This window comes from Corapipo altera, unplaced genomic scaffold, assembly GCF_003945725.1.
Source record: "Corapipo altera isolate COAL_440 unplaced genomic scaffold, ASM394572v1 22, whole genome shotgun sequence".
NCBI lineage: Eukaryota > Metazoa > Chordata > Aves > Passeriformes > Pipridae > Corapipo > Corapipo altera.
Genome location: NW_020884886.1, coordinates 8,709,727 through 8,724,296, shown reverse-complemented (window position 1 = coordinate 8,724,296; position 14,570 = coordinate 8,709,727). Strand labels below are relative to the sequence as shown.

Here is a 14,570-nt window from a genome sequence, read left to right as displayed (position 1 = left end):
GGCCGGGAGGAGCGGCGCGGGCCCCAGCGCAGCCCCGCCATGCCGCCCGCGGGCCGTCGCGTTCCGTGCCGCCCACCGCGCTGCCACTGCCGCCGCCGCCGCCCGGCGCGGCTCCTCTTGCCCGCGCTGCTGCTGCTGGCGGCCCTGGGCGGCGGCGAGGCCGCGCTGCCCCCGGGCTGCAAGTACGACGGGCGCCCCAAGAGCGCCGGCAAAGCGGCGGCCGGCGGCCCCGTGGAGGTGAAGGTGGTTTGCAGCAACCTGGAGCTCGCCCAGGTCCTGCCTCCCGAGGCGCTGCCCAACCGCACGGTCACCCTGTGAGTACCGGCCCCGCGTGGGGGTGGGGGCGGCCTCGGGGCGACGTGGACGGGGCGGGGATGCGGGCTGAGGTACAGCGGGGTGAGGTGGGGCGGGACTGGAGTCGCGGGTCACCCCCCTCCGCCGCTGGAGAAAGGCCGTGGAGCGGATGTGCTTTTCATGTTTTCCCTTGGCTTCCCGGGATGGTGATTTTAGAGGGGGTGAAGCGTCCCGTAACTCACCGGAGGGGCGGGACCGTCCCGCAGAGGCGCTAACGCCCCATGGAACAGCATCCCCACACTCCCCCGCATCTCTCAGTAGGCGTGCTGGTTTTGTGTTGAGGCAAACCTCTCTTACCCATTTGAATAATAAGTTTCAAACACGATGCGCGACTTACTCCGAAGTAAGAAATGGATTTGCAAGTCGTTTTCCTTAGTGAGAGATTAACCGGTCACTCTAGCAAAGAAGTTCATAAAGTGGTTTGTGTTGGAAGGGAGCTTTGACGATCAGATGGTCCAACACCCCTGATAGGGGCAAGGATCATCATCGGCACTGGATCACATTGGTCCTAGAAGTGGAACCCAGCTTTAAGTGCCATCAAGTAGTAGACAAAAGAGTCGATGAAAAGAAACTGAATTATGGGGTCTAGCTCAACATATTTATGTGCTTAAGTGGAAAACAGGCTTGAAAGATCTATTAGTAATCCAACATTTCAAAAGTACAGAATGTATGTAGTTCTGTCATGAGAACAACAATCTGTCTGCCCCTTTTGTGAACTTTGACAGCACCAAAACACCAAGGAAAGGCTTCCTTCAGGAAGCCTTACTGAAGTGAGGACCCAGCAGATGCATGGACCTGGACCTATAAGAAAAGGGAAAGCCAAAAAAAAGCTTAAGTAGTAGTCCTCACTTGGCAATCTGCAAGGGTTCAGAGAATATTTGTAAATTACTTGTGAGAAGTGACCATAAATGTTCCTATATCAAGTTTTTAAAGTAGAAAACCAAGTAAAAACTAGAAAGTAATGGCTGTTTGAACAACAAATATATTTTAGTCTTTGTTAGCTTTAAGTGCTTTGTGGCTGATTAAATGTTAAAAAGATGGTATTATCCATAAAAACTTTGATAAAGTAGATGTCAGTAATGTTGATATGCTGAAGTTGACTGTGGGGATCATTTAGTTCAAAAAACTGAATTGCTGATTTAAAAAACTTGAAGCTCTGATTGCTGTGAAAGACAAGCAGATATAAAACACAGCAACCTTACTGTGAGTGAATATTTGTTCATAATTACAGTGACAGAAGAATTTAGAAGAATGGTTCATCTTTCTCGTTTTCGTACTCCTTCAATATCTAGTGTGTATATAGAGCATATCTACATATGCCGATTAGTTGCTTTCGATTAACTAGCCTTTGAAGTTCATAGTAACTTCTGAAACATTTAGTTTTCCATTTTGAACTTTTTAGTAGATGTAGCAAGAAAATATATTTTTTTCATTGTTATTTGAAGTAAATATCATAACTGTGTTGATATAATGTAATGAACACTGAAATTTTGCTTAAATATAAGACAGGGAGTGTTAAATCAATGGTCCTGCTTTTTCTAAGAGAGTGGACACTAACTGTTGTGTTCAGGTTTAGAATCTTTTGAGTTTGTTGACTCTTGAGGCATGACTTTCCATATCTGAGTGTTTTGTTGTGGTTTGGTTGGGTTTTGGTGATTTGTTTGTTTGTTTGTTTTATTTTTATTTTTTTTATTATTACCGAATCCATCTTAACCTGGATAGAAAGTGTTGGTGATTTATGGGGTTTGTTGCCAAGTGCCACTTCACTAACATCATGATTAGTAGTGGCTTGGTTAATCGTTATTTAATCTTTTGCCAAAAATTATTTTTTATTCTACCAAACTGGTACTTAGAATTGCAGCACTTGATGGATAGTGCAGGGTTGTCTGATTAGAGTCAAACTGCCTTGAGTTATCTTGAATCTTGATTCTTGTGGGATTCTTCTATTAAGATAACTACTAGTTCTATTATATCTTTTTGCATTAGTCGATCGCTTCGGAGATAAATAGCTGAAAATAGATCACCGTGTAGGTTAGCTGCATTTTAATGCAGTTTTCTTTTATGTTGACTCTTTATTTTGCACAAACCAATTTTAAATAGAAGGATCTGTATAGTTTTATATAATTTCTTATTTTTTGAGTGAGCTTGGAATGATGCAAATGAAGTGATTATATGCATTTTAGAAATCGTGATTTAATCCTTATCATTGGTCAGACTCTTAGACTTCCAGCAGATCAACTACTGTGCATTTAGCATTTACAATTTCTTTTTCCCCAGAGACATGTTTTTGAGGACAAAAGTCTCTAAAAAGTGAGGAAATGAGAGAACTACTGGAAATTAGGATAAACGAGTAGCATCTGAGGATGCTGGCCAGCTTCTTTCCTTCTTGCACACGATTGTAGTTCGTGATCAGCAAGGATATTGAGAAGTTGGGCAAGGTCACTTAACTTAAGAAATGCCCTGGCCAGCGTTTGCCACAAAACATGTTATTGTACCAAAAATTTGGACCAATATTATTAGAATACAGTTATTAGAATTACAGTTCAGAAAAAATATCCTAACTTGATTTCAATTGATAAGAGACAAAATAAAGGAAGAGGAGTATTAAAGTATGGAGAGATACTTATGGGAGATTAAGTAATGTTTATAATTTCTGGCAGTATGGTAAATTGAAATTCCTTTAGAATCCAGGTAGAACTAACTGTTGCTTTACTGGGCAGAGTAGGTCAAACTCCAGGGTGAATTCAAGTTTAGTTATAGCTAGGGAAGGGACTTTTTTTCCTAGCCTTATATAGTAACAACTAATGGGGATGCAAATGAAGGGTGTATCTACATGAACACCGTAGATGACTTTGACCTTTGTAGTTTAACCAGCCAGATGAGATGCTTTTGGTGTGAAGATACATTCACCCAGTGTTGTTAACTCTGTCTGACACGCTCTGAGTTTCAGTAGATGCTGAAGCCGTTGCCATGATGCGCATTTAGGTAAGGAATGCGTTGTACTCTTGAGATAGAAGCTGAGATAAAATATCCATTGCTGTTGTGTTTCTTGATGGAAGTTCAAATGATGATGCCATAACTTGTTGGATATTAGCCATTACTTTGTTCTTTGGAAAAGAATGTGTAATTCCACTGAAGGCAAGCCTTTAAAGTTGTGATACTTGTTATTCGTTGAGAAGTTTTAGTTACCCATTATGTATATGCTATTGGAATAGGAGTCTAAATAAACACAGAAAAAAACATATATATTTAGTAAAGAATTGTGTTTCTGAATCAGGAGACTTAATGGTCTACAAACAACTTTGCTTAACCAAATATCGCTATAGGAACACAGGAGTATCAGTGTTTGCACTTACAAAAGTGTTAGGATTTACAAGCCAGAGCACTGACCTGGATTTGTGTTCAGAGCTGTTCAAAGACACACTTAACTGAGTTGCTGTTGGGAAACATGTTAAAATGTTACAGTTTGTGTTCGGCTCCTAAATAAAATCACATAAAACTGCATTCATTAAGCAACTCAAATGCATACTTACTTGGCTTTCCAAATAACTTTGCAGCTTTTCCATTTGTAACACAAATTCAAAATTACAGAAAGTTTCAAAGCAAAATGTCACTCTCATTGTAGGAAACCGCTTGTATCACAATTTGGGACTACATTGTAACTACCCCAGTCAGGTGTAATGTAAATGTCTTCTGTGGAAGTTTCATTCTTATTTTAAAGTACATTTCTGTTACTAGCTCAATGGTACTCTTGACAGCTATTGGCTTTCTTTTTTTTTTTTTTTTGTTTGTTTTGTTTTTAGAATAGTCAATTTTAGACTGTTTAAGTGGCCAGTACTAATAACTTGCACAGTGATAACGTTTTTTTAAGGTACAAAGTGCTAATAACTCCCATTAAAGCTGAAAATTTTCTTTGACTAGTGGACATGCAGGCTATGCAAAATGCATTGTACTTGTGAACACATGGCAGTACAGAAGTAGTACTGGAGAATCGTTGTGGCCACAATGTAGTAATTCACAGTACATGTACATGCCTTTTTACTTTTACATCCGACTCTTCAAAGTCATTAGAATGTTTCATTTTCTGGTAGGTTTGTGTTCTAGTAGAACTATTCAGTATATATCTGTCAGAACTTGTATGGCTTACCTTGTTGAGAAGATAACCATATTAAAAATCACATTTGTGCTTTTCTGTATGTACTTTTCCAACACTGATTCATTGCTGTTATTACAGGATATTGGGTACATACAGTATTCTCTTATCGTGTACACTTTTGTGTCTATTTGAACATTGCAAGAAAATTCTGAAGTCACAATTTGAACAGTGTTTTCTTCTAAATTGCAACATTTAGTTCCATCTGAATAACTATTCAGCTTTGGAAGACAGCATGTTATGTTGTTTATATCTATCCACTGGGATACACGGTCGAGTTTGAATAGTGTTCTCTTATTTCATGTAGTGTTGCAGTAATGGCTTTAACACACATGTTGGGTTGTAATTGGTAATAGTCTTCATGCAATAATGATTGTATCAATTCATACTGGTTTTTTTTCCAAAAAACTATTCTATATAAGCATTTTTAAATTGTCTTAGGTGCCTTTTACAATGAGATTATCATACTTTTGATTAAATACATGAGGTAATTAGAAATATGGCTTCTGTACTATAGATACAACAAGCTTGGGGTTCAGATTTTGCATCAGAGCTACGTATTATTTCCTGCCAAATTGGAAATAAGGGAGGTGGAGAGAGATAAGTTCTGCAAAATACTGGAGAGCAAATTTAAATTTTTGTAATGGAAAAAAATTATTGTTTTAAATTCTCTGAGCTACACTATTAATGTAAAATTGCCCAATACCTTTATTCCTATGAAGTTACCTATATAAGCAATGTTCTTTAAGTGTTCATAAACCCTTCAGTGAGTATTTAATGTTCAATGTGTTATGCTGTATCTAGCCTCAGGAAGACAGATTTTATCTTCACAACTAATGCTTTTTTCTTTTATTGTTGTCTTTTATTGATCAGTAATACCCCTGGTTTTGGTTCAGTTTGGCAGAACTGCAAAATACTAAAACTTTTATTTAATGCCAAGGGTGAAAGAATTCAAACTAGAATTTGTACTGGAGGGATGAAGAACAAATCACTACTTGCATCTCATTTCAGAGGTCATTTTTGTAATTTAAAACAACTGTGGAGCTGCAAGTTTAGATTTTTCATAATTTAATGGTTTGTATGTGCAGGTTCATGGATTTGTCGTTACTACCTTATTTAGTCTGTATCGTCACCATAATAGTCTATAATTTAATCTACTCAGTTTAAATGCTTTCTTTGTACTAGTAATCAATCCATGAAGATTAAAAACAGTTGAGCACTCCTTTTCATCAGTGATAATAAATTGTTTTAAATGTAAGAACTTCAGATAAAGTATGTTTTTGTGAGATAAATGATATATTTTAAGTATTAATTATAATAAATAATTTACTGAATATCTTTAGTAACTTTACACAGTAAATAGGTGAGAATTTTATTTTCACCTTTATATTTCACTGTTTATGTGTTTAGCAGTGAAAACTGCAATGTCTTGTTGCCTTTAGAGTGCTAGAGATCATATCCATTAATTACTGTTTATATGGATTACTGCTTTGTGGCTCCACCTGCTGTAATGCCACAGGGCATGTCCAGTGGTGCTGTACACTACTGTCTTTCAGATCTCCAGGCTGCCTTAGAGTGAGTGGGGTCTGGTGCACTGCAGTGCAGAGGTTCTAGGTCCCGAAGGAGCCAAGCTGCTTTGGAGTGTGTGATCCAAGCTGCTCAGCCAGCTTTGGCAGGGCTGCAGGGTCGTCACTTCTGGAGTAGGAACTTGACATTTTTGGTAAGATAGACCAACTAAGAGCTCTTTGCGGGGAAAAAGCCCAAACATAATAAATGCAGATTGATTAAAGACATTTAAGAAATAGGCAGCTTAATTCCACTATTTCCATCGGAACACAAAGGCTTATTTCTGTCAGATACAAGAACTGATTTTTGGCTAACCTGTGTTTTTGTAGAGTACATTTTACCTTGAAACTCAGATTTTTAAAAACATCCTGTCAAACATCCCAGACAACTGATTCTTGAACTTTTGTTTTAGGATAACAACCTCTGGTGTTAAAACGAATTTAAAGCAATTCTCAAAATTGTGTGTTGATGGGCTCATTAAAGTTTCTGTGGGTTGTAGTGAGCTGACCTTACAGCTCTGTGCTGGAGAAGGGAGGTTCCCTTCAACCCTCTCTTCCAGCTTCTGACATAGGGATGAGAAGCAAGGACACGATAGAGGAGATCTCTCCCTCTGAGTGAGTAATGTTACATCTGCATCCAGCTGTCAGTAAAACTGTAGCCTGAACTGGAGCTGATGTTTGTACCTTCACCTCCCAGTCTCTCACTGTGTGGATGTTTGAGGGTTTTTTTCTCCCCTCCCTGGCTCAGTACTAGCCTTTGTCTGGCTCCATGCCTAGTCAGTTCAGAGAGTTAAACTATCCAAAAACTGTTTACTTCTGTAGGATAGGGATATAAATTTTTGTAAATGTATCTTTGTGTGCCAGCATCTGACAGGAAGTGTTTGTTAATGTGTCTAGACAAAGCACTTTCTAGAGAGCTGGTACACCTGATAGGAGGTGTAAATTCATGTGAGACTGGGTGTGACAGTGTATGCTATAATTAATACTTCTATGATATGACACATTGAATTTATTTGCCACAACAGCTAAAGTTAGGAGTGTTTGGCTAGGCATCCATGTGCAGTATTTCTTGTGAAGTGAGTTACGCTCTTGGCACGTATGTGTGGAGGTTTTTTGGGTTGGGCAAATATGCACTGAACTGCAAGTCAGTGGGAATCCTGAAAAGTATACAAGTGGTGGCTAAGAGGGAAACTCAGGAGGGAGCAGAAGGTAGTAAGACAAGATGGTTACTACAGAAAAAGTTGATCATCATCTCTTAAAATAATGCAGATGCTACAGATAAAAGCAGGGGAGAGAGAACTTGGAGGACGCTTCCTAAAATGCAGTGATCACAAGGGTTACATTACCTTTGCTTTTTGTTAGCTTTTAGAAACAGCAACTCAGAGTTAGTGTTGGAAGAAACTGGATGTTGCTGTGTCCTCTGAATTTTTTCTTAGGTAGGCTTTTGAATGTGGGATGAGTATGAGAAAGAGAGGTTTGGTTGGTAAGGTTGTAATTTCACAATAATTTATTTTGAAAGTAATTTAATTTTCAGCAACATTGCTACTTATTCTTGCATTCTATTTTACCCCTCAGTTCTGTGCTTTTTCTAAGATGATTAATTTTTAGTATTTTTACATAGAAAAACTTGCTGAATTGTTCCAGTGATTGACACTGTATTTCACTAGAAATAAATTTCTCTCCTTAAAAACAGTTTGTTTTTAATGAAAAGCAATAAATAAAGCACATGACCAGTGAATATCAAGAAAAAACTTTTCTAATGGCAGTGCATAGTGATCATTGATGCTAGAGTAATGTAGGGATTGTGTAGGAAAACCAAAGGTTCCTCATTAGATTATATGAAGTTAGCACATTACCAGTTAAAAATTGAGCAATATAAATAGAGCTTTAATTCTGTAATTTCATTACTTGTGAGTGGCTTAGTTTACAATTTTAATATTGTTTAATATGCATTATAATGAAATAGCATAGGAAATCTTTTATCTCTTCCAAACCTCTGTTTTGCAAATATTTCATTGCTAAGCTTCCTCAATTATAATGCTTTTGTTGAATTGGAAAATACTGTCCCTTTTTATTGGGGGGCTTTGGAAAGATTCATAGTTCTTTCACTGTATAAAACTTGGTGAAGTGTTTTCATTTCAGTTACTTTTAAGCGAGTACTGTTCATGTTCAGTTCAATCCACTACTACGTTGCTTTTTGACACCTGTAACTCACTAGAAGGCAAAATACTAACTGTTGAAAAATATTGGGTTTATATCTGTGTTAAATCAGCTTCTACAGATAAACTTTGAAAAACGTATTTCTTTTTGCATGTTCACAACTTTCAGCAGAAAGCATTTTTCTTCATTGCACAGATGGTTATTTTAGTCTGACTTGTGCTGGTGGCCGCTTTCCCAGTCCTTAGAGTATACAGTCACTGTGAAATGATCTGATTTATTTTCTATTTCCTGGCTCTCTATTTGAATCTCTTAAAATGTGTTCTGGAAGCTACTTCAGCATTCAGCTAAAAGTTACAGTCTCCCAGTCTTCATACAGGCATCTTGACTTGGCTATTTTGACTACAGGTTAGGAGTGTTAATGGATATATGTGTTTTAATAATATCCACTGAAAGGATTCATATGTGAAGTTTGGAGATGCATTCTGAATTCCTGCCTCATTGACTGCTGTCTTAGTGATGGTTGTTTTATAGCTGACTAGCCAAAATCATTTCACAGGACAAAACTTTTTCCACTTAGTGCTTACTTTCTTATTTTAATGGTAAAAACAGATCCAGCTGTGGGGTTTTTTTTCCTTCTATATAAAGAAGTTAGTACATCAACTTTAGTATCTATTGCTAAAATTCTTTGTAGTACAAAGGACAGACTTTGGGTTTGACTGCATTTATGTTTTGCAGGCTACCAACTGTGCATCTACTGCTAAAGGTCTCACCAATAAGTTAAGCGTCAGAGGTTTGCCAAAGTCTTCTGCTACTTTACGGAGCAAAATGGAAAAAGGGCTTTCTGATCCAGGCTATATTCAACAAAGAAATATTTCAGCAATGTTTCTGGAATAGGTGAAAAGCTGGGGGGAGTTTGGGGGTGTTTTTTGAGGGGGGTGTTATATTTTTTTTTCTTGAGGTGCATTATTTCAGATCACCTCTGTCTCTACAACTCTCCTGCTCAATCAAAGGAAGAGGGAGATGTGTTGTGTGAGGTGATTTGAGATGTCCATGATTCTTTCTAGAACCTACTTTTCAGCTGCTTGTTCTTCCAAGTTTTTTGTGTTAATTCCCATGGTTGTGTTTTTTAACACAGGGACTAACATTGCCTGTGTTAATTCCAAATTTTAATTTTCTGATATGTAAGGGTTGGACAAGCAAAATGCATGTGTTCTAAGCAGGCATTGTTGATCACTTAAAAGAAAAGAAAAATCTGATATGGAGCAACAATGCCATTGGACTGTGGAAACACCTTCATGAAATCTTCAGATACATCATTTATATTGCAAAGTCATTTGTTAAAGAAGAGTTGAACAAGATAGGAATGAGTGGAGCTCTCATCTCAGTGGTAGCTCTCTACTGTTTTCTTTTTAAACTTCCTAAAGATGGAAAAGTTAGCATATTTTCAGAATTACTTGCCTCATAGGAAAAATTATAGTCTTAAACTAGTAACTTAAAATTATTATTGATCACAAATAATATCCTGTGTCTAAGTAGTACATAATAGTCCATCATTTCACTGTACATTAATGCACAGAAACTGTGAAAGTGACTATAAAACATCTACTTTGAGGTGAATGCTTTATCGTATTTTGTCTTCTTATACCACATCTCTTAATGCTTCAAATAATGTATAGACTAAATATATTAATAGCAAGTTCTAAACTGCATTTTTTTAAAGATTATACTTACAACATTTTTAAGTGTGATGAAGTGTTTTTGGTTATATGGTGTGTTGTAAAATCCATCATTTATTGTACTAAACCTTTATGGTTGAGCAACTAACAGCCTCTGCAGAGAAAATACTAAATCAGCCTGACTGTAATTTGTACATCATACTCAAGAGAGAAATTTACCTTGTGCACAGATATTCAAAGGCTTCTACTTTAGGCCTATTATTTTATAGGCAATGTCAGAAAACTAATTTTTTTTTTTACAGTACTGTAATTTTTATTTAGTTCAAGTTCAGTCAGTTATATCTATTTTTGAAGTGGTTCTGGCTGCATTTTGAATAGCTTCTTTTTCTGTCAAAAGTACAGATAAATTAATAAATCTTAAGATGAAGTAAATTATAACTAAGATACAAGTTACTTCAGTGCTACCAAGGCTTATAATTTGGTTGCTTGCGTTGATTTAGATGTTTTGTGAACCTCATGGTTTGTTTTTTTAATTTCTCCATAAGTCTGAAATTAGTCTGTCTTTTCTTGCTGCTGATGTTATGCCTTATGTTCACTTTACATTAACTATTAATGATTTTTTATAAGCTCTTTCATTTGTTTCTTTATATATTATTACTATTTTCCTTCCTGCATACATTTCTGAAACCAGGAAGGATGTTGAAATAAAGGTGTACTTTATTGGGTTTACTGAATTAATCCTCTACCTACTATTTTTACAGACAATACTTACTATTTAGGTTGCAACTTTTTTGTCTTTGAGTAGAAGTGAGAGTAGTTTCAATCTGATTTTAATGTTTCAGCTAAATTTTACTAGCTTTGCAGGCATTCCCATTAGTACATGATAATTATTATTATTACCACCACACTTGCAGTCTTGCAAATGTGTCTCATGGTTTTCTGTTACATGTTGTGCCTTCCTTGATGGAAAGATTCCTTGAAATACATATATGTTTTTTAAGAGTACCTGGGCTTCCTTTTTTTTTATGTGTGTTTTAAAAAAAACACAACACTGTTTCGTTTGTTCAGTTGTCTAAATTATCACAGCTGCAGCCAAGGGGCAATTTTCTTATTTTCTTCCTATAAGATAGCTTAATGTAGTTGACTACAGAACTGTATTTTCACAAGAGCAATTGCTCTTAACTGACACTCTAGTGCATGTCACAGGCATTATTGGCACATAGAATAGCAAATTCTCAGTATACTTTTAAGTATTTCTTTCCCCTCATAGTTTTCACCGTTCCAGTGATCAGTCTTCACCTGGGATTGTGTAGCATACATACTGTGTTGATCACACTTTGCAGTTGACATATAAATTTATATCTTGAAAGATTCCTTGGGTAAATGTGTAGTTTAACGTCTGTTGCTTGTGGAGCAGTGGGCCCTGGAGATGACTTAAGATGACCCGCAGAAATAATGGGAGGAGAAGGAATGGGGTCTCCTCTTTTTGGCATCAGAACTTGTTACCTTTGTTAATAATTTAAGATTGGCTTCAAATTACCTCCATTGGACTGGAAATGGAAAGATTTTCAAGTGGTTTGTTCAGCTGTCATGACTTTGTATGTGAGATGATAGAGTGACTCAAAGCCAGATCTCTTAGAAATAAACGTGCCTGCACATTGTTTGTCTAAACCACAGAGGCTTGAGACAATCTTTGAGAAACCTGAAGAAGAAAACTGCTTGGAGTAATATACAGTTGTGTCAAAATGATGCTGTTTTCTTGAATTGTTATTTCTGTATTTTAGTTTTTCTTTTTCATAATGTGTTTTGAAGTATTAATCCTTGTCATTAGATGATGGTAAATTATATGTATTGGAGGAAAGAGAGGGTATGGGTGTGTGTTTGGTTTATGGCTATTGTAAAGGATGTTTGAAAGATGATGTAGACCAGAAAGAAATCTCATAGTGTCAGTTTTAGGTGCAGAAATAGTTATCCAGCCTGAAGAGGTAATTGGTGTAAGTGAAGAAGTGCAGGGACATGTTGCATTTGCTGGATGCACTTGATAGAGGACCTGTCTGAAATTGAAGTGACTGTAGCAGAAGCTGTGGCACAGTCTGACAGAGTGAATAAATTCCCAGGACAAGATGGTGCAACTGGAGAGCTTTTAGAAGAACTCAGGAATGAAAAAGTCATGATGAATGTCTGAAGTTTTTCTTAGAATGAACTTGATTTTTTTGGACTGGAGGGATGACAAATGCTCATTTTTGTAAGTACATCACCACCTACATGGTTCCAAGTCTGATGTTTGTGTTGAACAAATCAGTAGAATCTATAATAAATATATTGGCTACCTGGATAAAGATACAGGTACCATGTAAAATTTACATCATCTCTAATGGGAAGCTCTTCCCCACAAATCTTTGGGGTTCTTCAGAATCAGCAAAATATTTACAAGAATGATCCAGTATAATGAGACATAGATGCTTTTCTAAAAGGGGTGTGTCAGTCCCTTGCCAAAGGCATTTGATGGAAATACCCTGTCAGTCTTAAATGGAGGATCATTGTATCAGTAGTTCACTTGCTAAAGGGTATAAGAGAGTGTGGAAGTAAATGGTTCTCCTTCTCAGTGAAGGGGAGTCACTGAGACCTGTAATGAGCAACTTATTTCTTAATGACCTGTAAAACTGTGAGTAAGGGGTTGATATAGTTGGGTGAGTTGATTGATGTAATAAGGATGAGGGTAAAACAAAGAATTTTGGAAGAAGCTTATGAAACTAATTGGGCAATAAAATGGCAGCAGCAGCACATTGTAGAAAAAAATGCAAAATGCATCGGGGTGAAAACAATTCTGTCTTAATATATAGGGTGATCGGCACTGAGCTGACCAGGAATCTTAGATTCTTGGCACAAGTGATAAAGGCAGATCAGAGAAATTGTGGGAAACAGACATCATTATTCCACTATGTAGATTTGTGACTTGTCTGTATGTTGAATACTATTTCAGTTCTGGTGGTCTTACCTCACAATTTTGAGTGTAATAAAGCTGGAAAGAGCTCAGAAACTCTTAAGGTGGCACAAATGACTTTTGTGTGAAGAATAATTAAGTAAAGCATGGGGTTTACATCTGTAAAGAGACATTTAGTTTTCTACATAATAATGCTAAAGAGAAGGTTAGGGAGGAATTGATTACACGTGGTAGAGAGGGTAGGTAGGGATTGATTACCCTGTGTTTCACTGTAAGAAGTGAGGAACGTCAAATAAAGCTGTCAGAAGGCATTTTCAAAACGAGTGAGATGAGGCATTCTTTATGGAATGGAGCATTGTACTGCAAAGCCTTTTGTTAAGGAGTGTTGCAGATACCAACAGAGAACTATGTAGCTCTATAGAAAACAGGTCCTTCTAAGTAAGGAAACATCCAGCTATGCAAAGGATTTCCTACCTTGAGGATAATTTGCATCTGCTGACTGGCTGTGATTAGAGGATAGTGTACTTGGCAATTCACAGTTATGTGGTCCTTAGAGAGAAGGAATAGGTAGGAATGCTTGCTGAGCTTATTTGCAGATGTTTTAAAAAGATTACATTGAGGAGTAGGATGAAAGTGTGAAGGATGGCTGGGAAAAGTGGGACAACCTGGGAAAAATGAGTGTGTGGGTGGCTAAAAGTGGCGGCAGAGGAAGTTGGAAACAGGCACGTGCTGCCTGGTTCGGAAAACCAAAATGGGTACAGAAGAGAAGAATGTTGAATGTACAGATTTGTTCTTTAATACTTAATTTTCTACTACACCAATTGGGTTTTTTCATTAGAATAATCCTAGACTGGTATATTTATTTCAGATATTAAATATGTAAGCTTGCATGGTACTTAGGACATATAACATCGAAAATCCTCTTTTTCTCATTGGTAATGTTTAAGCAGTGCTGTTGTATACATCTCAGGACAATGAGCTAGGCATTGTAGTTTGATATACAGGCTGCTAAACAAAAATATTTATACCAGAAGTGTAAGCTGATTTTGTTACCATACTTATAATATATTGTTCTTATCTCGTTTTGTTTACAGGATTTTGAGTAACAATAAAATAACAGAGTTGAAGAATGGCTCCTTCTCTGGATTACACCTTCTTGAAAGATTGTAAGTACTTCTTAAGAAGCTATTTTCACTTTAAAAATTAAGTGATATACTGTTTAGGTTTCATTAATAATTCTGAGAACAAAATGTCTTAAGAGACATCAAGATAAAGAACATATATTTTTTTGTGATTGAAGAGTTAACATAGTTAAGAGTTCTCTTTATGAATGGCATGTAACAGCAAAAAGGGATTATCTCACCTGCAGGTGAGAGGGCAGCTTCAGTGGGAAGTTCACTGGAATGCTATGACAAATGGATTTGCTTTGTTGGTGGTGGTTTTGTAATACAAAACCTTATGTTATTAAAAAAATTACTTCTTTAATTGCTTTTCTTATGGAAGTGTCAAACCCTTTGTTGAACAGTTGCAAAGTATATTTGTAGGGGAAGCAGATGTATTAGAGCCTCTAAAAGAGGCTAGATTTATGTTGTTTGTTGTTGACATATATTTTAAAGGTTTTACTGCTTACTTCACAACTTTGGTATATACCGAATGTACAGGGGGCAGGAGTGAGTCTGATGGGAGTAGCTTCTTGGATATCTTTTGAGTCTGATGGG

The 14,570-nt window shown here is 37.0% G+C and overlaps 1 protein-coding gene across 1 annotated transcript in view; it reads left to right on the top strand.

Moving 5' to 3' along the window:
* The first annotated feature begins 39 nt into the window (after positions 1-39).
* ADGRA3 (adhesion G protein-coupled receptor A3) overlaps positions 40-14,570 on the top strand; it is a 54,557-nt gene continuing 40,026 nt past the window's right edge. The window contains exons 1-2 of the mRNA XM_027642916.1: positions 40-314; positions 13,947-14,018. Coding sequence (XP_027498717.1) covers positions 40-314; positions 13,947-14,018 — 347 coding nt within the window. The remainder of the gene's footprint in view (positions 315-13,946; positions 14,019-14,570) is intronic.